Below are 21,767 nucleotides of genomic sequence, written 5' to 3' on the forward strand. Positions count from 1 at the left end.
CCCAGTAGAATACAGTCTACTATTATGGGCTAGGTGGGATATAATTTACTCCCATGTATCTAGTCTCAAATAACACATAATGTACTGTGCAGGTGGATAGATTACATATTGGCTTCTACTAGTCAGTACTAGTGAGCCAGGAAGCGGTTGTTTTCGGTGAAGCCAAGTTTCAGTGGAACAGGATGAATATTGTCCTAACCAGTTCCAACACACACAAATGCAAATCTAATGCCAGTAAAGGATAACTTAGTGACTTATTGTCCATCCCAGCACAGCAGGGATGGACTCTCATGTTAATACATTACTTCTGAAAGGCAGAGCTGACTACAGGCCTGATGCTAGTAGTGTTACATTATTTCTGACTGCCCAAACCAAATTCAGGCCCTTGACATACACATCCAAACTGGCCACAGTAGAATGACTGTAAGAACAGTTATGAAACCTGGCTTCAGGCTGCACTATAGGAATGAACAATAAGAGGCTACATCTATTTGTCATATATAGAAGTGGTCACTGCTGGTGTGTGGAATATATCTTACATGTCTTGGACCACGATGTACTGATGCGGCACCAGCCCATCCACTCCGTTGTGTCGTCCCTCCCACCAGTCGTCAGAGGCTCGCTGGAACAGGAGGAGAGAAGCGCCCTTCTTAAATGATAGCTCCCGATTGGTCCGGCCGGAGTAGTCGAACCGAGCGATGGCTTCGATTGGGTCTGACTCTGAAACAGCCAAGGAGCCTGAGATTCAGAGAATGGTGGATAGAGACAGAAAGTGACAGAGAAGCGGGGGCAGCAAAAAATAAGAGAGAAAGGGGAGGTGGGAAAGAGGGGAAGCCAGATTAGTGCCAAGCAGGTTAGTGCTGCTCTAACTGGTGATTGTACAGATGTTAAAATTGCTGAGCAGTAACAAAGCCGCATAATTAACAATTTACTGGGAGCAAGGTATGAGTTGGTCTAAAAAGGTTAGAGACAGAAGCACAGTGATAGCTGAGAAAAGCAGGGTGAGATCCATGGTGAGAGGAGAAAACTGGCTTCATGAAGGTTTTTTGTGTGTGTGTGTGTGTTTGTGTGTGTTATGCACCGTCATCGCTGTTGTGGCTGACAGAGACAGTGTCAGGCGCAGGCTCTTCCACTAGGGGGGGCTCACAGTGTGGACTGTCACTGAGGTAGACACAGAGGGCAGAGGAGGTTAGAAGACAGATAAACAGAGGTTTGAGACTGACTGGCTACATGTGTTGATGACTCACAGCCTGACCTCATATTCCTCTATTCAGTCGCCTAAGCTCACACACACACCCCAGCACTGCTTGGTGCTGAGATCATAACCGTCTAGCGAACTTGTGCACTCCTCACAATAACATTTTTGTTCAAAATGGGCTATCTTTCTCAGTGTGTGTGTGTGTGTGTGTGTAAGATGAGCTCTCCTACGCTCTGCTTTGAAGTGTTATGAGAACTGGGCTTGGGAGCATCAAAGCCAAACCGTGCCAGTGTGATAATCTATTCTGTCATACACTCTCTACAGCAGAGACTAGGAGAGTCGCTCCTCTAAGAGTGGGACTTATGTTCTGAGTAACTGCACTGACTGGCAGTAATCATAATAACTGGTCCCACGGCTTGTTACAGTAAAATTGGAAGTTGGTTGTTGTGTGCATGGGAGTGTGTTTATGTGTGTGTGTGTGTGTGTGCTGGGCTCTCCCAGGCTGATGCGGTCAGGCGGTACTTTAATCTCCTGTGTGATGGAGGGTAAGCTGATCCTCGTGGCCCCCTGGCCCAGACCGGAGCGGACAAGCTGAGCCCCCCATCACTCCGCAGCAGCCCCTAAATCAAGCCCTTCTGACCCATCTCCACCACCTCCTTCTCCTCCACCGACCCCCTCCCACCCAAACTCTCCCCCCCATCTCCGAACCCCCTCGCGCCAGATAACTTGTCTGGCCGAGAGACCCCCATCTCTCCTACTGCTCTTACCCCCCTTCCCTTCTTTAGCTGGGCCCCAGTTCCTTCCCTACATGACTGATGGCTCAAACTCTCCTGTCATCTCTCTCTCTCTCTCTCTCTCTTTCACACACACTCTCCTATTGGACCCCCTCCCTCACCAGAAGTCGTCTCCCGCTCCGGGGATGGTGTAGACGGGGCCCTGCAGGTCCTGCGGCCCGGGGAAGATGCTGTCGTGGTGGATGATGATGGTCTTGATGAGCTCGTTGACGTGGGCCTGGCAGGAGACCTGGTCGTGGCCCTCGGGGACAGACATGAGGGTGGGGCCGAAACAGATGGCCAGGTTGTAGGGGTCCATCATGTTCTCCTCGCTGTACTGAGACAGGCTGGGTGAAAAAGAGGAGGGGGGCAAAGTTGTTTAGAGCCCATTCTCTCATCCCTCTCTTTCTCACATCAACAAAACCGACTATGCACATAAACAACCACGACACGTCATTTGTACCGTTACTCCCACCTTGTGAATAAGCTGTGTGTGTATATGTGTGTTGGATTGCAGGAGGGAAAAATAGTAATGTCTAAACCAGCTGGTACCCATACATCACCTCATTTGTGAGCTGTGGGGACGGAGAGACTGTGATGATGTGTGTGTGTGTGTATTTCTGTGTGAGCATTGGGGTCACGGTAAATCACTTAACCAAAAGGAGAAGCTCCCTTTCTGTCTTCACATGAGTTGCCTGGGACCACTTCGTTTACCCAGGGGTCTCAAGTTTCAACTCACCCACATCCCACTTCTTTTTGTCACTCATCCCCTCCTTCACCCCCCCCCCCCCCCCTCGTTCTACCCCCTTATACTAGAGGGCTTTGTCATGGATTTTAGGGATGGATTGTAAAGCATGGATTGTGTGTGTGTGTGTGTCTAAAACTGAACTTTTACAGTACATTGCATATATTCAATCAATACTGCACCAAATTAGCACAAAAATATGTTTTCAGCAAAGACCTTAGAGAAGATTATAATTCTTTGTAATTGTTTTGTATTTGTATTTAGTTACTTCAAAGTTTAAGTCCTTTTTCATGTGCTGATTTGCTATTTTGTCTACTCCCTGTATGTCATGTAATAGGTTTTATATGTCTGCGAACTTTGAATATAGGCCTAAGAATGCATAGGACCCACACTAACAAATCAACATTTTTCCACAAGATCATATTCTTCTTGACATATTTATTGTATAAAGTGCAATAAATATATCCTGAGCCTAGGGTAGGCCACAACGTTTTCACTTTATACAATAAATATGTCAAGAAGGATATGATCTTGGTAAGAATTTTGATTTTGTACCTACGCACCCACAACAAGAACAAACAAAGCAAAGGAGCGGTGAGTCACATTTGATACCTTGAACAGAACTTTCAATATAGCCCTTGGTCACAATCACTACCTGAGAGCAAAATATATGTGTGTGTGTCTGTCCTGCTACTTACTGGTTGAGGAAGGCGAACAGGTATCTCATGATGATGAGGGTTTTGCTTGGCAGAGACTGAAGAACTTTCTTAATGTGGACTGCCCTCTCCTGGAGGCTCTCCATCGCTGGAAGATGAAATACCCATGATACGCATGAGATTACTCACTCACTCAGGCACACACACACACAGAGACAGCGGATGTGACACTCACAGACGCAGGATATGAGGTCGTGGAAGACTTCCTTTGGGAAGAGGGCGTGGTCCAGTCCTCTGAAATAGAGCTTCAGGACGCCAGCGATGGAGTCCATGTCGTGGTCATTCTGGTCCCCCGCCAACGGGTCCTCACCTACAGCCAGACAAGAAAACAAAGAGGGGAGGGAAGAGGGAGTGACAGAGATTAGGAAAGACAAAGAACAGGACAAAACACATTCTGATCAGTATTTCATCTTCCAGCGGGAACAGGGAGTAACAGAGATTAGGAAGGACAACAAAGTCCTGGACAAAACACATTCTGATTAAAATGCTCCTGTTGCCTGCTGGATGGTTTAGTCCTACCTCTCTCGAAGGCATTCTTGATGTCGTTGACTTCCACCTGAGAGCCTGACACTCTGAAGATGCCCTCATGCTGCAGTCCTACACACACAAACACATTTGTTCTAATTATTGTTGGAATACAGGAGTCCCCACACACATTTTAATAAATAGGCCTGAAGATCTTGCATCTTTATAGCTTCAGGTAAGCACTACTGGTGAAATTAGCAGTTTAATTTTGTCCACAACCAATCACACTTGACATAACAGCATAACCAATCAGTGCACAGGACACCTGGTGTTAAACCAATCGCTACGCTGGAGAATTTCCTCACCATGGCGACTGATGAAGCGGATGCAGCTCTCAACCATCAGTGGAATGCCCTGACCCGAGTCCTAAACAGAGGAGGGAAGAGAGGGATTAGTCCCGACGGAAGGAGAGGGCAGGAGACGGGTATGGAAATAAAAGAAAGCACGGCACACTTCTTGTCAGGAGGATTTCTGCACACGCGTCTGCACACGTACACGCGTCGGTGCACACACATGTAGGGAGGAATGGGTATCAGGCATGGTGGTGAAGTGGGGAGAGAGGGTGGGCGCAGTACCCAGCTGTTGCTAGGAGACAGCTCCTTTTCTATTCCCTTTGTTTGTTTAGGCTTTCCAGAAAGCGCTGGGAGGTGAGGCCGGGGAACGGGGGCTATAGTGTGCGCTCGGTATATGTAGCCTAGCCATCGCTGTGTGGAACCCATTATAATATGCTCAAACCTGAGTATTATTTGAAATGAAAAATTGTATGATTTCTCTGGCGATAGTTGATGGCGATGGCACAAGCCACCCACAAGGGGGAGCCACACATTAGATTCCCCAACGGAGCGGGTATTTTGATCACCAATGTATTGTTTCAGTTGGCATCAGAGCAAGATGGCATAGGAATGATCAAAGAGATGCTAATAATTATGATAAACTGTATACATGTATATATATATGTGTGTACCTGGATAAAAGACATGGGAGTGTTGCATGTTAAGATGATAATGACCAAAATGCTATCAACATGTAGGTGCCATACTTCCTGTGGGTGGGGGCTACAGTGAGAAAACATGTGGCTTGAGTTAGAAACAAAGCTACAGTGACTGACGGAGAGGCTAACAGCCACTCAGGCACAAACATACACACTCAAGGACAGATAATTACCTGCTTCCTTACTGCAGAGTTTCTCCGTCCACTACATAGAGAGAGAGAGAGAGAGAGAGAGAGGGGGGAGAGAGAGTAGAAGAGAGAAACGGTACTCTGTCATTATGTCTCCAGAGAGAGTCTATTTATACACACAACTCTGGTAACGCTCTATTTGTATACACAGACACATATGCACACGTGTTGAGAATATCTATAAACAGTGACAGGGAAAATAATACCCTTGGCTGCCAACAAATCAAGCTTAAATGCTGCTATGGTATCTACACGAGTGTGTGTGTGTGTGAGTGAGAGAGAGAGAGCCTATTTCCTTCCTTCACCACACCTACCTGGCAAGGCAACAGTCAGTCTTCTGACCTAGAGGAGGGAGAGACAGGAAGAGGGGGAGGGGAGAGAGAGAAAGGGAGGGGATGAAAGGAGAGAGAGAGCGAGAGAGAGAGAGAGAGAGAGAGAGAGAGAGAGAGCGAGAGCGAGAGCGAGAGCGAGAGCGAGAGAGAGAGAGAGAGAGAGAGAGGGAGAGCGTTATAATAGGAGCAAGACACATGAGGAAATGACCACAGCTGGACAAAAACAGAGACACCAACTTCCCGCTAAATCCATACACACACAATTTCAGGAAAGGTTTTCCGGTGAGACGCTGAGCTCCAGATACACATTCAGCCCAGAGGAACCCCCACACCCTTTAACACACAGCTGCATCCACATATGGCCCTGCTACTGTGACCTAGCCCTCTACACACTCACACACACACACACACACAGCTAGACTCATCCTGCTCCCCTGCGTGGGTCCTTGTGTGTCCCAGCACGCGACTCATCTCTCCAGCTTGTTCTCTATTCGGTCTCTGGGCACCAGGCCCTTCCTCAATCCAGCCCCCTCCTACTGTGAGCCCTCACACAGACGCACACACACACACACACACACACACACACAGGATGTCTCTAAGATATGAAAGACACTATGACAGTTTAACTCACTCTCTCCCAGGGTCTTCTGGATGAGCTCATGCTTGGCCTCCAGCTTAGTGATCAGGTTCCTGCCTTCCAGAAACTCCTTCAGCTTCTACAACAGAAAAAACACACACATACTGGAGTCATAATGAGAGCAGTTTATGGCCATAATATAACTACAGTAAAGCATATGACTAGAGGTTTTAATCCGCTAACACGCCAAGGAAATCCGCTAAGCGTTGAGAATTCAGAGAATGTATATCCGTGTGATTGGCTCTAACCGTGAAGTAAAACTGCTCAGTCTCCTGCTGATTGGCCCGTCGCTTGGCCAGGCTGGGCTTGCTGAGATAGGATTCGCTGACAGTGGACTTGACCGACTCCATGCTGTTGCTGTGGTGGAAGCACTCGGAGACGTCATAGTCCTCCACCGTCACCATGTCCTGGATGGTGGACAGAGTGGCCTCCATGGTCTTCTTCACCTGGGCGGGCAGTAGAGAAGATGAGACAAGACATTAGACAGAAGCTGTGGTAAACAGACGGGATAAATATACATAGATATAGATGTGGTTGAGGAGAGTAAGATGGCGGTGGGGGAGAACACAAGGGAAGGAATGTATATGAATATGCTGACAGATGAAGTGGAGAGGACAGATGGACAGCTGTAGGGGATGGAGTGATGTGGTGGAAGAGAGAGGATTATTATTATACAGTGATGAGGTGGAGGAGAGAGAGAGAGCTATGACGGAGTGATGAGGTGGAGGAGAGAGACACAGGAGGATGGGGTGATGAGGCAGCAGAGAGAGCAGGTCTGACCTCCTCATTCTCGATCTTGAGGGTGGAGAGGCGGGACTGGAGCTGCTGACACCTCTGGAGCAGCTCGCTCTCCAGTGGCTGCTGGGCACACATCACACCCATCTACACACACACACACACACACACACACACACACACAGGTGGGAACGCAGAGGCAGTTATTAACTAGTCTTACAAAATAACTGACAGCACAAAATTAAAACATTCTGGTGACTTCAGTCCTTGATTGACAAAATTATTTTTGCAAACTGGATTATCTATACATTAGAGGTATTTAATGATGAATTTAAGGGATTGATGTTTTTTTTTTTCCAAAATGGATATCTAGCAGTGCACTCACTCCCTCACACACACACGTACACACTCTCTACCCCTCCCAGCACTCTACCATGTCTCCCATGTGGGACTGGAAGTCGAAGCGGACTGGAGGGCAGAAGACGTTGTTGTAGGTCTCCATCAGTTTCTGTTTGTCCCCGTTGGGCTCCAGACTCTCTGCGGCTCCCTCCAGTGTCTCCAGGCCGGTGTGTTTGGACGCCTCTACGTTCAGCTCCGCAGATAGGTAGGTCCTCAGGGCACGGTGCAGGCTGGCGTGGTAGCCCAGGTCACAGCACTGTCAAACACACACACACACACACACAGCATGGCATGTTAGCATTGTCACTAGTAGAAATTTATCGAGAGGAATCACTTTTAATGCAAAAGAGAGATGCAGTCGCCCTCAATGCCCATGAGTAACAGTTATGTCACTTAGTTTTGACCTGTAATTGTAGGGCCCCTCCCATGAGCTAATCAGTGTAATTTTGAAAATGCTGGAGTGCTGTGTTCAGATGCATTTCCCCAAGTTTCATGAAAATATGATCAGCAGTGTTTGAGATATCACTGACACATGGACAAAAAAACAGTAGCGTCCCCCTTGGGGTAATTGGGATAATTTCAAAATTGCCGGAACATGGTGGTGAGATACATCATTCCCCAAAATTTCATAAAAATCTGAACAGTGGTGTCTGAGATATCATTTGTGATGTATGGGCAAATGAACAAACAGCAGGAGATCAATCCAAAGTCCCCCAAAAATGCATACATAGCCTGTGGAACACTAAATGTGGCAGCAATCATTGAGGGTGTTGCCTTAGGACTTTATCTTTAATAAACTGTGTTCTTTGTTCATTAGAAGTGGTTGCCCTCTCCTTAATTTTCTACTATTTTCCTCCTTGAAAACACTTTGCCCTTCTTCACACCCTTCATGGTAGCATTGTCTCTAGTAAAAGTCATATTGGTAACAGGGTAAAACAACATGGGAAAAAAATGAACACGCATGGGCAGGTACAGCAGACAAAATTCATAACTCATACAATGAGATAACATATTGAACACCATTGACTTTCCACCAGAGCACCATTTAATCAAAAAGTGTGTCAGTGCCATCAATCAGCAGAGTGAGAGAATGATAATCCGCAGTTCATTGGTCCATCAATCCAGCAGGGAGTGAAGTGCTGTTCCCTGCTACTCTTCCAGCCAGAGGCTCCGCCACAGGCTGCCTGTCTGTGGTGCCACACAACATCACTCTGATGGCAGGAGCGTTGAGAGGCGGAGAGATGAAGGAGAAAACAGAGGGCGAGAGGCGCAGGGTGCACAGCGAGCGGTCCTCATTAAGAAAGCACTGAAGTTAATGTGAAGAGACTGGCTGAGGGGCCACCTCTGGCCAGAACGCCGGGACAGAGGGACACACACACACATATATACTGTATATATATATGTATATACACAAAGAGTAACAGTGTGCATTTACACTCACGTTTATGATGTCGGAGAGGTCGTGGATGTAATATTTGAAGACACAGCTGTTGGTGGCCTCTAGAGCTAGCAGGTACTCATTCCTGGCTTTGATGGCCTTCAGCTTGTTCTCTGTGTACTTAGCCTGCCTCTGATAGAGAGAGAGGGGGAGAGAGAGAGAGAGAGAGAGAGAGACAGAGAGAGAGGTCATTACATTCATTCAAGACTGAAAGAAGCCAGGAAAGAAGGAACAAAGACGCATAATAACAGGAAAAGAGAAAGAAAGAATGGAGAGGGAGGGAGGGAGAGGGATAATAGGTGTTAGAGTGAACACGGTCCAGTATTGATTATGGATAATAAGAAGTGGAGAACCATGTTGCTGTGACAGGCCCCAGCTGTGGTGGACAAGGTTAGCAATAAGCCAGTCATGCACTCATACATCATTTATAAGAGGCATGCATGCACACACACACACACACACACACACACACACGCACACACACCATAAGTCAGCGTGACAACAGGTGGGACACTCTGGTGGAGTGAAGCTGTCCATTCTGCCCTCCCCCTTAACCAGCCTTCCCGTCTTAATCATTGCCCTCCATTTCCCCTCCCCCCATCATGCCCCTTACCTTCTCCTTCATCTTCTCGATTTTCTTCACACTGGAGCGTCGGACGTGTTTCTCCTCGGTCTTGACGCTGGCCAGGGTGTCCGGGGAGCGCGGCGTCTGCCGGTCGTCCTGCCGGCCGGAGCGTCCCATCTGCTTCTCCTCCTGCTTCTCCGCCTCCTTCAGCTTGGACTCGGCGTTGATGCTGTCAGTGTTGTACATGTGGTACGTCTTCATCACCTAGGAGTGGGGATTGGAGGGGGAGGGGAGAGAGAGCGAGAGAGAGAGAGAGAGAGAGAGTGAGAGTGAGCACGCGTGAGAGTGTGTGTGTGTGTGTGATTTGTGTGCGAGTGTGGATGTGTGGGTTCCGCTGCGTCTCTTCCTTGAGTTTTGGCTCCGGATCAAAAGTGTCTGTCTGTATTAAGCCAGTCAGCATCATGGAGACAAAGTGGAGCACTGCAGCTGTGAGCCTCTCTCTCTCTTTCTCTCCCTTACAAACACACACACACCACACTTTACAGGCAGATTTGTTGGAATGTCTGAATCTCCACGTTCCATGGAGGCTTGGAGCGCTGGCATACCACAACACTGCCAGGGAATGTTGCGCAAACACACACACACACACACACACACACACACACACACACACACACAGCCTCCTGATTCACACATATACACACAAATATACAACATGTGTGCTTGTGCAGGGTGGTAGGATATGTCATGAGAGTTAAACACATGAAACGACTGAGTGTGTGTGCAGTGTCAGCCTTATTCCACTGACCACCACCAGAGCTGTCATTATATTGTTCTGCTCTAATGCCTGTCTCCTCCCCCAACACTGGAGACACATACACCAGTCTGTCTGTGTGTGTGTGTGTGTGTGTGTATGTGTGTGTATGCACACGTCAGTCAGGCTAGATCTATTTCTATCTCCTCCTATATACTGTAATTACAGCATTACACTTGCTTTTACGGGCCTGGCCGCAGTTAAACTACACAGTTGGAAGTTTGCTGTTCAGAACCTTGCTGTAGGAAACCTTGCCTACACACACACACACACACACACTGAAATGCAGTCTGACTGCCTTGGGGCTTTGGCAGTAGCCTGGACATGTGTAACCAGTACCCATGATGCCCCTGACAGCGTGAGAAGACCAAGACAACTGACAGCCGGCGATGACGTCTGACCTTCAGCTGTAATATCAATGATCAAACCGGACTGCATAATCAATAGGGAAGTACATAGTGCCATGAATGCACACATTTTAGCGTGGGTGGGAAACAAACCTCTACCCATTGAGCTACACAGAACACAAGGTATCACTACAGAACTAGTATGTAAGATGGTAGATGTTTCGCTTACCGTGTAAAGCTCATTGAGAACTTTCATCAGATCCTCTTGTAGCTGTATGCCGACCTCTTTGCTCTGGAGAGACACGAGAGAAAACGATAGAGAAATTAACGTGAAAAAAAACCAGTCCCAGTCATTATCATCATCATCCATCTGTATTCCATCCATCCTAACATCGATCTGCCCCTCCATTTCTCCATCCACCCAGCCCCCCCCCCCCCCCCCGCCCCCCGCCGATCCATCAGGACCAAGTTATCCAGCGGAACAGGGATGGAGGAGTTGCCAGTCCAGATAAATGAATAGGGTGGTAGTGGACTTGATGGATGAGGGGTTAGAGGCTGAAAGCTACAGGCTGATTTCTAAATGATGGCAGGGAGGCAGAAAGAGCAAGAGAGAGAGGGCAAGAGGACAAAAGAGCGAGGGAGAGGAGAAGAAGGTTTAGGAGAGATGCACTGGGGCATGCTGGGAGATTCGGTGAGGGGGTGAGACAGGAAGAGAGGGAGGACAGGGAGTAATGAGGACGCTACCATTCTCCAGACATCACTGCCGCAGGCCAACACTGACCGATGACTTCACAGAAGACTCAGACAAGTGGACTCCTCACACACACACACACACACACACACACACACTTCTTCTTATACTGGGATTTCTATCCCAAATACAAAATGTCCACCATTCACTGGAGTGAACATTGGTTTTGATAATGAGGCAAACAGAGACGTGCGGTAGCTGCTAGGAGCAGTTTGTGCACACAGACACGCACACACACACACACACATAAATACAGACAAGACACACACACACACACAAACAAACAGGAGACAGGTGAAAGGAAGCAGAGGACAAGTAAGGGAGACGATAAAGGAGGAAAGAGAAAAGAGAGGAGACAGATAGTCAATCGAGAAAATGAGCTAAGCGATGGGGAATGAAAGCAAGATGGAGTAACAGATTTCGCCAGCACATGTTGAGCATCTGTCTTCTACTAGAGGAGGGCACAGAGGGAGGCGGGCGGGGGGTGGGGGGTGGGGGGCTGCGGGGGAGGAGGGGGTCAGGAGGTGAGCTAGTAAAAGGGGGGAGGGTGCTAAGGTGAAAGGTGACTGGTGAAGAAAGGGAGGAGGAAGAGAAGGGAAAGGGAGGGAGGAGAGCCAGTTTACATGATGATGGAGGGGCGATCAGAGGGAGCTGGGTAAGAGGTTGAGGGTCATGGAGGAACAGAGGACAGAATAAGGCATGACTCATCTATTTAAGAGAATTACAGAGAGTGAGAAGGTCAGGAACGGATGGATACAGGAGGGAGAGAGAGAGAGACAGGAAACATTCAGGGGAGTGGAGCAGAGAAAAGATGTAACAGGATAACTGATCTTGTCCCGCCTTCCCTCTCGTAAGTGCTGTAAGAGGCGTGTATTGGGTGACAACCAACCAGACTACAGCCAGTCAAAAAGCAATCAGCCATGGCAGAACCCTCCTATCTATCAGCCATGGGGCTTGACCTTTGGACCCTTTACCCCGTCTGTGGTTGTCTGCCTGGCTCAACAAACCCGCCAAGGAAAACGGAACAAAGAAATGAAAACAGTACACTGCGCTAGTCCAGATGTCTATTCTCCGGCTCGTTTCATACCTCTGGAGTCGGTTTTTGTTCAAATTCAGCTCCCCACACCTCCTGAGTGTACTCATTAATGCGGTCGGACTCATTAGTGCTCTCTCTGTGTCAATGAACAGTCTCTCTTGACGACATCACACACACTCCCCCACTGAGCAGCATCATTCTGCACTACTTACCACAGTGCGATGGAAGTGTGTGAGCTGAATGTGTTGAGTTCTCTATTATGGGTCGTGCATCCCCGTGAGTGGTGTAAGTGAGTACGTGCATGTGTGTGTGTGTGTGTGTGTGCGCGGGCATGTGTGTGTACTATAGAGCCACGGCCCCTGGTGCCGCTGGTTTTTATGCCACTGACTGGAAGTGTTATTGAACTAATTATCTACTTAATTAGCCATCAGAGCAGTTTGTGTGTATGCATCTAGGTGTCTGTGCGTGACCCGTACACATGATGGAGACGGCGCTCGTGCCAAAGTACAACAACGGTATTTGGAAATAATCAACTGGCCTGTGGCTCAGCCAAGAGGGGGAGAGAGAGGGAGAGAAAAAGAGAGAAAATATGTGTTTGTTTTGCATTGGCGTATCACAGGGACAGTGAAACAACAAGGGTTAAAGTGTGTGTTTGTGTTCTCATTGCCTGTGATCAGACTGAGCCGAGTTCAAAGACAGCCTATCAGGATGGAAATCAGCGGGCTCTGCCATGACATTCCATACACAGGCTGCTTCATTTTGCCTTACACACACACACACACACACACACACACACACACAAACAAGTTTGTCTTACTATATTTGTGAGGACGTTCAGCTGACTACATTCATTCCCTAACCCTAAACCTCTTCATTAGATTCCTTACCTTAACCCTAGCACCAACCTAAACCTAATCCTAATTCTAACCTTAATCCTACACTCAAATCCTGACCGCTAGCCCCTTAAAGAAGTGAGGGCCGGCCAAAATGACCTCACTTCACAAAAATGTCCTCACTCTGAAGCTCTAAAGCTCAAACATACACACACAGAACTGCTGCCTGTACCTGTTGACTGTGTGATGCACTTTCTCTCACAGTTTATGTATTTGGTCTAACATGTTCAGCCTGGAGATGGATGGCTGTTTCCCAGGGGAAGACTCAGTCTTGGTATTTAACTCACTCTACAAGGTTAGAAGTAAGCTGTGATCCAGAGACATTTCTCCCTGGCCCTCTCGCGATGCCCCCTCTCTCTATCCCAGTTCCCTCTGTTCTTTCTCTCTTTGTTATTCTCCCAGAGTTCCTCTTTCTCTCCCTCAGTCGGGCTCATCTCTTTTCCCTCAGACATGCAAAGGAGAGATCAGAAGAGACGAGAATGAGGCTACTGTATAAAACAGACAACACACTCTCCCCCGGGCCGGAGGATCAGGTGACTGGCTGTCAGTTACTAAATCAGCCAAGACAGACAACAGATGCTGGAGAGTAGGATGGACAGAGCAAAATGCTGATGTGGATTTAGGCTATTGGGTTGCAGTTACTGATGTGATATCGATAATCACTGCTTTGTGAGAAAGACTATAATTTCACAAATAGCTACTCTCAACAGCTGCTCTCAAACAATGCCAATAGTATCCATCTGTTCTGTTCATTATAAAATGCATCATCGACTTCATAAGTGTTTACAATATGCTATTTCACCGGGATTTTTCACAACCATGATTTAGAAGAGAAGAAGAAACTTTTTCTCTTTCAGCAACCATCTAATCTAACCGGATTTGACTTATGTACTTATATGCAAAATCAGCTCTACTATTCTTTCATCCTTTTAGTCCTTACAAGCTTGTTCCTCTGCCTACTCAAGTTAAACCACCCGTCAAGATGACTCTATATATATCATTTGTGAGCAATATTTGCAGTGGCGCACTTCCCATTTTTCTCTCACCCTCCTCCAATGTTTGATGCTCAGTAAGGAGCACCAATTTACCAGAAACACCCTTTCAAAAAACCCTTTTGCATATGCAATAACATTTGAAAGAGGTGTGATCAATATACTGCAATATTCAGATTCAGATCCAGACCAATACAGGGAACCTCAATAGGAGGCAAGACGAGATCAAAACGCACTTTGTCCCCCCCATCAGACTAAAGCCATGGTGTGTGTGAGTGAGAGTGTGTGTTACCTTCTTGAAGAGGCGTCCCGAGTCCTCGCTGACCTGTGCAAAGCGGGGGATGATGTTGTTGAGGTAGAGGTCGGACAGAGTGGCGTGGTCCCGGCTCTCCCTCTTCACTTGCACCAGCAACAGGTTCCAGCAGTTCACTGGAGATAAAATGCTCTGCTCCTTCCTACAGAGAGAGCGAGACAGAGAGAGACAGGGGTCTTATGATGTATTCATGCGCCTCCGGGCACATTTTTTATGTAAATCACTAGATCTAAGTCTCCAAGTCTCTTTCATCTTCGAAATTCTTTTTTCATTCATCAGTGGCAACAAGAGTCTTCACTTGGCAGTCAGATGTTAATGAGATGGAAATTAGCCAGCTGATAAAACAGCACAGACACAAACCATTTATACTTTGCTTTGGCAAAGAGGCACCAGCTCATCAAACCACACACACACACACACACACACACACACACGTGCCAACCATACACTGGCATGTCGAGTAAACCCGTTGACCTACATTTCTCTCTCTCTCTCCCCCTCAGACACACATACAAACACACCAGCTGCCCCTTTTGGTATTCCTGGGACCATCCCTACAGGAGACATGAGCTTAAACACATTCCTGATCTGATCTGTCTGTCTGTCTATCAACTGACTGACGGTTGCTTTAGGAATGGGATGCTTCATAGCAAGCTGGGGTGCAGACTGACCTGAGTTTGAGTTGGCAGCCCAGCCAAAACAGCTACTTGGGCTATTAGCCTACTGGGAGAGGGAGCTGAGAAAAGCCTGCAGATTTTCTCTCTTCTAAGTGCGTTATTATTTCTGCCAGACTGGCAACAGAGTAAAGCTAATGGTAAATCATTTACATGTCCAATGAGCCTCGTCCAACCTTGGCTAGTACATTGATACTCAAAGAAAAACAACACATGTAGGTCAAGCATGCCATGATAGCAAGGTGTCCAGCCAAATTCTAGTTCTAAACACACACACACACACACACAGGGATGAGATCTCAATAGATTCGATTTCAAACCTGACACACACATACCCACAAACAACACACGCAAAACACACACACAATCACAACACACTGTCCTACTTCATGTAAAACTTAGACATACTGTACAGAAACACACTATTCACAAGATGAGGCAAGACACTGGGATGAGAGGCAGGCAGGGCAACAATGTCCAGACGGATTTGCGCATACACCCACACACACACACACACACACACACACACACACAGGGTCAGCAAGCCAGCCCAAACAGAGGATTCAGCCAGGGTACAAAACCCAGCGGGAAGAGATAGGACTCCCCCACAAGAACAGCTGTCACAGAGAGGAAGAGAAAAAGCACGGAGAGGAGAGAGGTTGGAGGGGGCAAAGAGAAGGAGCGATGAAAGAGTGTAATGATTTTATTAACGGTCTAATAGTTTAATGGCTTTAATTGTCTTTGCTTCAAGTACCATAGAGCCATTACACTGAATAAGTATGCAAGCCTGTCAATGCCCTGCTTACATGACAACACTGCCCGCTTCAGTGTGTGTGAGCATATGTGTGAGTGTGCGTGAGTGTGTGCGCGTATCTGTTATGGATGATCCACGGATGATCTAGTGGGTAAAATGGATTATGAGTGAGTGTAAGTGGATGAAAGAAGGTCTTTGTGCCCCTAAGAGCAGCTTTAACTGGATAGTGAGAGCATAGAGCTCCGAGGCATTTACATCGCGCACACACACACACACACACACACACACACACACACACGCACACAGGTCAGGAGAGTGGAGCAGCGACCCAAGCAGACACAAGGTCAGACAGACAGAGAACGTCTTTGACCGAGGGGTACAGAGTGGGGGTGGTGTCTGTGGGGGGGTGTGTGTCTGTGTGTATGTGTGTGTGTGTGTATGTGCGGGAAGGGAGGCTCTGATGAGATGAGTCATAGAGTGATGTGATATGCTGGTACTGGCTGTCACTGCTCAGATGGTCAGATGACTAACCAACAGCATGTAATAATAATAATGAAGCAGAGCAAAAAAAACAAAACATTAAAGCCAATATATTAATATACTGGAACTTCCCACTCATGGTATGTTTAACGGAGGCTTGAGCAATCACAGTGATCATGTGGGGATAATGTGTGTATCCATGTCTCTCTCTCTAGTCCAACTTCTCTCTGCTCTGTCTGCCTGTTTCGATTTCTGTCCGTCTTTCTGCGATTGCCCAACATTTGCCTAAAATACCAGAGCTGCAGTTCCTCTATTTGCTCCAAAATGCCCCTGCTCTCCCTTCCTTCCCCTCCCACACACACACACACAGAGACACACACTCCATGTGACACGTCACCCTCTGCCCACCAAAAATCACCATGGTAATAGCGCAGCGCTGCCCTGTCCCTGGCACTGGCTGAAATATCACCTGACTACCTCGGAGGCCTCAGCTATCACAAGATAAACACTGAAATGTCATTGGCCCCCCGAAGGTCACATGGCGCACACTGGGTGACATCACGGAACTGAGTGAGGGTTCAAGTCAGGCGCTGCTGGTGGCTCGCACTGGAAGGAAAATGTTAAATGGTGAGAGTGTCATTCACATTCAGGATCAAAGCACATAGCATTAAACAGGGGATGACTGCGGGGAGGTTTGCACTGCTGAGGCAGACTGAACAGTGGCCAGGCCGCTCATCACCGTAAATAGTTCCTACACTGAGTGAAGAAAATATTGGGACCACCTGCTCTTTCCTTGAAACAGGCTACAGCTACACTTGTTGTTTCAATACGGCTTATCATTTAATCACACCAAGATGCGTTAAGTGACTGGATTCACAAAAAAATAGATTTAGCTTACACTGCTATCAGAAATGAAAAACTAGATATGGAAGAAGTCAGGCTAACATTGTCTTTGTAATTCATCATAGTCTGGATACAATCCAGGCACAATGCACATAGAAACAAAGTGAAGAGATGGAGAGGAGGGAGAGCAGGAACTGATTTTAATAAAAAAGTCCAGCCACAACAGACACAAAACAGCAACTATCAGGCCAAGTGTGGTGATACAGCAACATGATGTGAAAATCTGATCTTTAGAATCAGATAACAAAAATAACGTTGAAATAATAAGCGCGACTGCAGTCATGGATTGTGCAGCTCAGTAAAAGGAAAATCGTCCCAATATTTAGCATAAGGGCAAGCTTTGAATCAGTGTGCAACTTGTGAGGGCTTCTCAGTGTGACCAATCAGCCTCAGGGCACGCACACACACACACACACACACACACACACACGCACACGCACGCACACAATAGGGTTAAACCATGTAGCCCGCCTTCCCTACCACCACCACCACCGCTGTACACAGTCTGCCAAATAGCAGGAATACCAGGGGTCTCCATGGGATCACCACCACACACACACACACACACACACAACCCCCAACCCTCATACCCCACACTGCTTAGAGCACCATCAACGCTTGGCTGTACAGAGAAACAGCCACACACACACACACACACATACCCCTACATTCACACACACCCACACAAGCAAAAATACACACTCATAACCGGAAAATAGCTGAAATTCCAACGTGGCACCCGGACTGAGCTGCAGCAGATGCAGGGAGACTGTTAAATACACAGATGTTAGAAGGAGAGAAAAGGAGAAAGAGAGGGAGACAAGGATGGAGAGAGCAGAAAAGAGGTGAAAAATCCAGAACACAGAATACACTTCTCAATCAATGAACAGGTATTCCTTATTGCCTTATTACATCTGGATAGATCATGAAGTGAGCCTAAACAGACAACGGCTGCAGTAGCTGACCTGCTCAACTATTCTAGTCTTCCTCCTTTGCCCTTCCTTCTCCTCTTCTCTCCTTCCCTACTATAACCCTCCCCCAATATCCAGCAGTGGGGAAACACACCCTCTGTAACTGTCTCAGCATTGATCTGAGCTGGAGGGTGTGTGTGTGTGTGTGTGTGTGTGGTGGAGATTGGGAGGTTGCAGGGGGTACGTCCTGGTTGGGGTGCGGTTTCGTTTAGAGGACCTATCGATTGCAACTTCTGCTCTGTATGTGTCTCCATCTGTGTGTGTATGTGTGTGTATGTCTGCATTCAAGCGGGTGTACCCCCAGCAGATAAATTTACAGAGAATAATAAAAGAGACATAAGAAAAGAGAAAGAGGACAGTGCGGGGGGGAAGAGGAAGGGAGAGAAAACAGGGAGACGGAGGTGACTGCAGGGGAGGTCAGGGATAACAGGAAGCCAAACAGACAGAGACAGAAAGAAGAAAAGCAGAAGAGGGGAGAGTCCTGGAGTCATTCCTCCCCTACAGTTCCTCTCGCTGAGCTGCGGTTAGTTTGGAAGGTCCAGTCTATCAAACAGCCAGCCAGCGTTTCCTCTGCAGGGACTGATGCACCACAGCAACAACAACACCACTACTGCTGCTGGAGAAAAGATGAAATGACAAATATCAAAGCATCTAAAAAAAAACCCAGCTCAGCCTGATCTGTCTCCCAAGCACATATTTATATATTCAGTCATTCCCTTAGCAATAAAATCTATGAACAAGCAATAAGACTCACTCTGCAGCTTTGCAACACTAACAAATGAGCCTGTTTTTATGGCTGCTTTTGTTTGTCTATATGCCGCGTTTATTGAATGATCTTATATTGATTGATGAGCCCATATCAAAGACAATCTTCTGTCCAAGTGATAGACAATAAAGTTGTCTGAATCTGAATGACAAATAATATAATTCATATAGATAAACTACATACATAAACTAAAAATCTAGGTAACAGATGGTGCTTTTATCATAGTAAAATGTCTATAGGAACAGCTTTACTGATACAATCTGCAATAGAACCAAAACTGGAACCTATCTAACACTGATGACTCCATTCATCCATGGTGGCTATACACTGGATGTGTGTGTGTGTGTGTGTGTGTGAGTGAGACACTGGGTGGTTTATGATTAGCTAGCAGTTCAGTGTGTCCCTCCCCACAGGGCCACAGAGCGCTCTCTCCCACCAGACGAATTATACAAGAACACACCATGCTGCTAAAGCTGATGAGCTCCGGTGTGTGTTTATGTGTATGAGAGAGAGGGAGAGAGAGAGAGGGAGAGAGAGAGAGAGAGAGAGAGAGAGAGAGAGAGAGAGAGAGAGAGAGAGAGAGAGAGAGAGAGAGAGAGAGAGAGAGAGAGAGAAATAGAGCGAGAGAGAGAGAATTTGTGAGAGGGAATCCATGTTTGGGCAAGGTTACATACACGGCAAGACGCCACAAAATAGTCAGAGCAAAAAATCACCACCTGGCACTTCTGGCACTGAAATGTACACAGACACACACACACACACAGACACACACACACACACGTACACACACACACACTGGACTTCAATAAAATCAGAAACTACGCATAATGAGGATCTTAATGAAATGAATAAGATGTATTATTGGATCAGGCTGTAAATCAGTTTGTGTTTTATTGGATCAAGCTGTGAAGCAGTGAGTAATGAGATGTAAAGTTGTCATCTAGACACGGGTCAGTAGGTTACAGTCGGTGTCTAACTCTGCCGCTCTCTCTCGCCCTCTGCCTCTCTCTCCCTCCCTCAGCTGTCCCTCTGTTTCGTTCTCAGTTTCATTCCCTCTTACCACTTCTCTTTTCTCACGAGAGATACCAGCTACCTCAAAACCTCTCTATGCTGTTTGAATGCAACAGGGGGTGGGGGTGGGGATTGCATCTTTCTGTGCAATATTCTATTGATCCCCTGAAGGAGAAATTTGTCTTTTCATCTTGCTCACGGACATTTCAGCAGGGAGAATACTTGATGTCACGGGCGCTTGAAAACCTGGGTTCAATGGATAGTACCGCATGAAGCATTGTAATTACTATGACACCCTGCTGCTCAGTGTGTGTGTGTGTGTGTGTGTGTGTGTGTGTGTGTGTCCCGTACTTGAGCAGGTGGTCCTTGGTGCTGCGAGTCTTGGTGAGGAACCTCTCGGCCAGCTTCTCCAGGTTGCGGCTGTAGTCCATCTCAATCTCGGCCTTCTTCCTGAAGAAGTCCTGCAGGTCCTGGAGCAGCTGGACCCTCAGCTCACACTGCTGGTCCAGACACTTTAGCTGCTCCACCAGCTGGGCACGGATCTCTGGAGGTGTGGGGGGAGAGAGAGATGATGATTAGAGATGATTAGTTTTCAGAACCACTTTATTCAATTAGCATGAAAACAAGAGTCTAACAGCCCTGTGACATTGCATTTTGTGGAAGCGTCTCTGCCGGGAATCGAACTTCCTGTGGCACACTTTCAACCACAAGACCAAAAGTGGTGAACGAAGCGACCGACATTACGATCCATAGAGCCCCTGCTGTCACCGGGCAAAAAACAGTTTATATTACAGCAACCAAAATCCAGGAAACTGTGTAATCAACCCACAAAGGAAGTCCTACAAAGAATCCCCCCCCCCACTCTAAGACCTAAATACCTCTAAAATCAAACATCTCCCTCCCCCCAAATTTTTTTAACTACATGCAATTATCCATAGAATTGGGAAGTAAGTCACGGACGCCGCTGTACATGGTGTGCGGTGCTGTCATTAAGATGCGTGCCACAACAATGTGTAAGATGTTACAGCCTAAAGCAGTTTACTCCACACACAGCTGATCTGGACTAGACTGGGACCCAGCTCCAGTGAAAACACCTGGCAGAGTCCTGACACACAAGCCTGGAGTCTTGGCTGGAATCCATTCCCCTCCCATCAGTCCAAAAAGCACTGCCTGCTGTGTGTGTGCGTCAGCGTGATTATATGTGTGCATGTATGTATGTATGTATGTGTGAGTGTGTGTGTGTGTGTGCGAGCGATCATCTATCCTCCTCCACACATATCCAGAAATCTCCAGAGGTAGTCATTTATCCCGGCTTATCACTTTTCATTTTCATCCTCTCTCTCCCTGCCTCCCTCCCTCCTCCCTCCTCCCTACTGCACTCAAGTCTGGCCTCAAATTAATAGAGTGCAGTCAATGCAGACACACTCAGTAACCATATTCAATCACTGGCTGGAGAAAAGTCCTCTGGAGAGCCCTGACCAATGCAGTTATAGATAGGGCCGCATGGAGCATTCGAACAAACGCAAACACACACGCACACACACATATAGACCCACAGACACACACACGATGATAAGCTGGATCAGTGCTGACAGCTGACAGACTAATGCTATGCTCTCATAGCTGCCGAGCGGGCTACACTCGCATCCTTTCAAAGAGTGAAGAAGAAGCACACACACACACACACACACACACACACATCTCCAACTGCCAGCCTCCACAGCTCCAGCATGGCTCTACTTTAATCTGGACTCCCAGCCAGTCAGTTTCCTGCTCTCCTACCTTTACACCGCTGGCTGTAGAGAAAACGCATGGCTTTG

At 47.3% G+C, this 21,767-nt stretch overlaps 1 protein-coding gene across 2 annotated transcripts in view; it reads right to left on the reverse strand.

Moving 5' to 3' along the window:
- srgap2 (SLIT-ROBO Rho GTPase activating protein 2) overlaps nt 1-21,767 on the reverse strand; it is a 51,456-nt gene that overhangs the window by 4,368 nt on the left and 25,321 nt on the right. The window contains exons 2-19 of one of the 2 annotated variants that reach the window (XM_071910052.2): nt 20,299-20,491; nt 14,368-14,530; nt 10,633-10,695; nt 9,291-9,506; nt 8,681-8,809; nt 7,274-7,495; nt 6,886-6,987; nt 6,354-6,551; nt 6,100-6,184; nt 5,451-5,478; nt 5,122-5,152; nt 4,263-4,323; nt 3,952-4,029; nt 3,608-3,742; nt 3,415-3,520; nt 2,094-2,318; nt 1,082-1,161; nt 540-720 (exon numbers count right to left, since the gene is read on the reverse strand). In XM_071910052.2, coding sequence (XP_071766153.1) covers nt 540-720; nt 1,082-1,161; nt 2,094-2,318; nt 3,415-3,520; nt 3,608-3,742; nt 3,952-4,029; nt 4,263-4,323; nt 5,122-5,152; nt 5,451-5,478; nt 6,100-6,184; nt 6,354-6,551; nt 6,886-6,987; nt 7,274-7,495; nt 8,681-8,809; nt 9,291-9,506; nt 10,633-10,695; nt 14,368-14,530; nt 20,299-20,491 — 2,296 coding nt within the window. Of the gene's footprint in view, nt 1-539; nt 739-1,081; nt 1,162-2,093; nt 2,319-3,414; nt 3,521-3,607; nt 3,743-3,951; nt 4,030-4,262; nt 4,324-5,121; nt 5,153-5,450; nt 5,479-6,099; nt 6,185-6,353; nt 6,552-6,885; nt 6,988-7,273; nt 7,496-8,680; nt 8,810-9,290; nt 9,507-10,632; nt 10,696-14,367; nt 14,531-20,298; nt 20,492-21,767 lie in introns of both variants that reach the window. The other variant, XM_071910045.2, reaches the window with a different exon arrangement.

This window comes from Centroberyx gerrardi, chromosome 5 (genome assembly GCF_048128805.1).
Source record: "Centroberyx gerrardi isolate f3 chromosome 5, fCenGer3.hap1.cur.20231027, whole genome shotgun sequence".
Taxonomy (NCBI): domain Eukaryota; kingdom Metazoa; phylum Chordata; class Actinopteri; order Beryciformes; family Berycidae; genus Centroberyx; species Centroberyx gerrardi.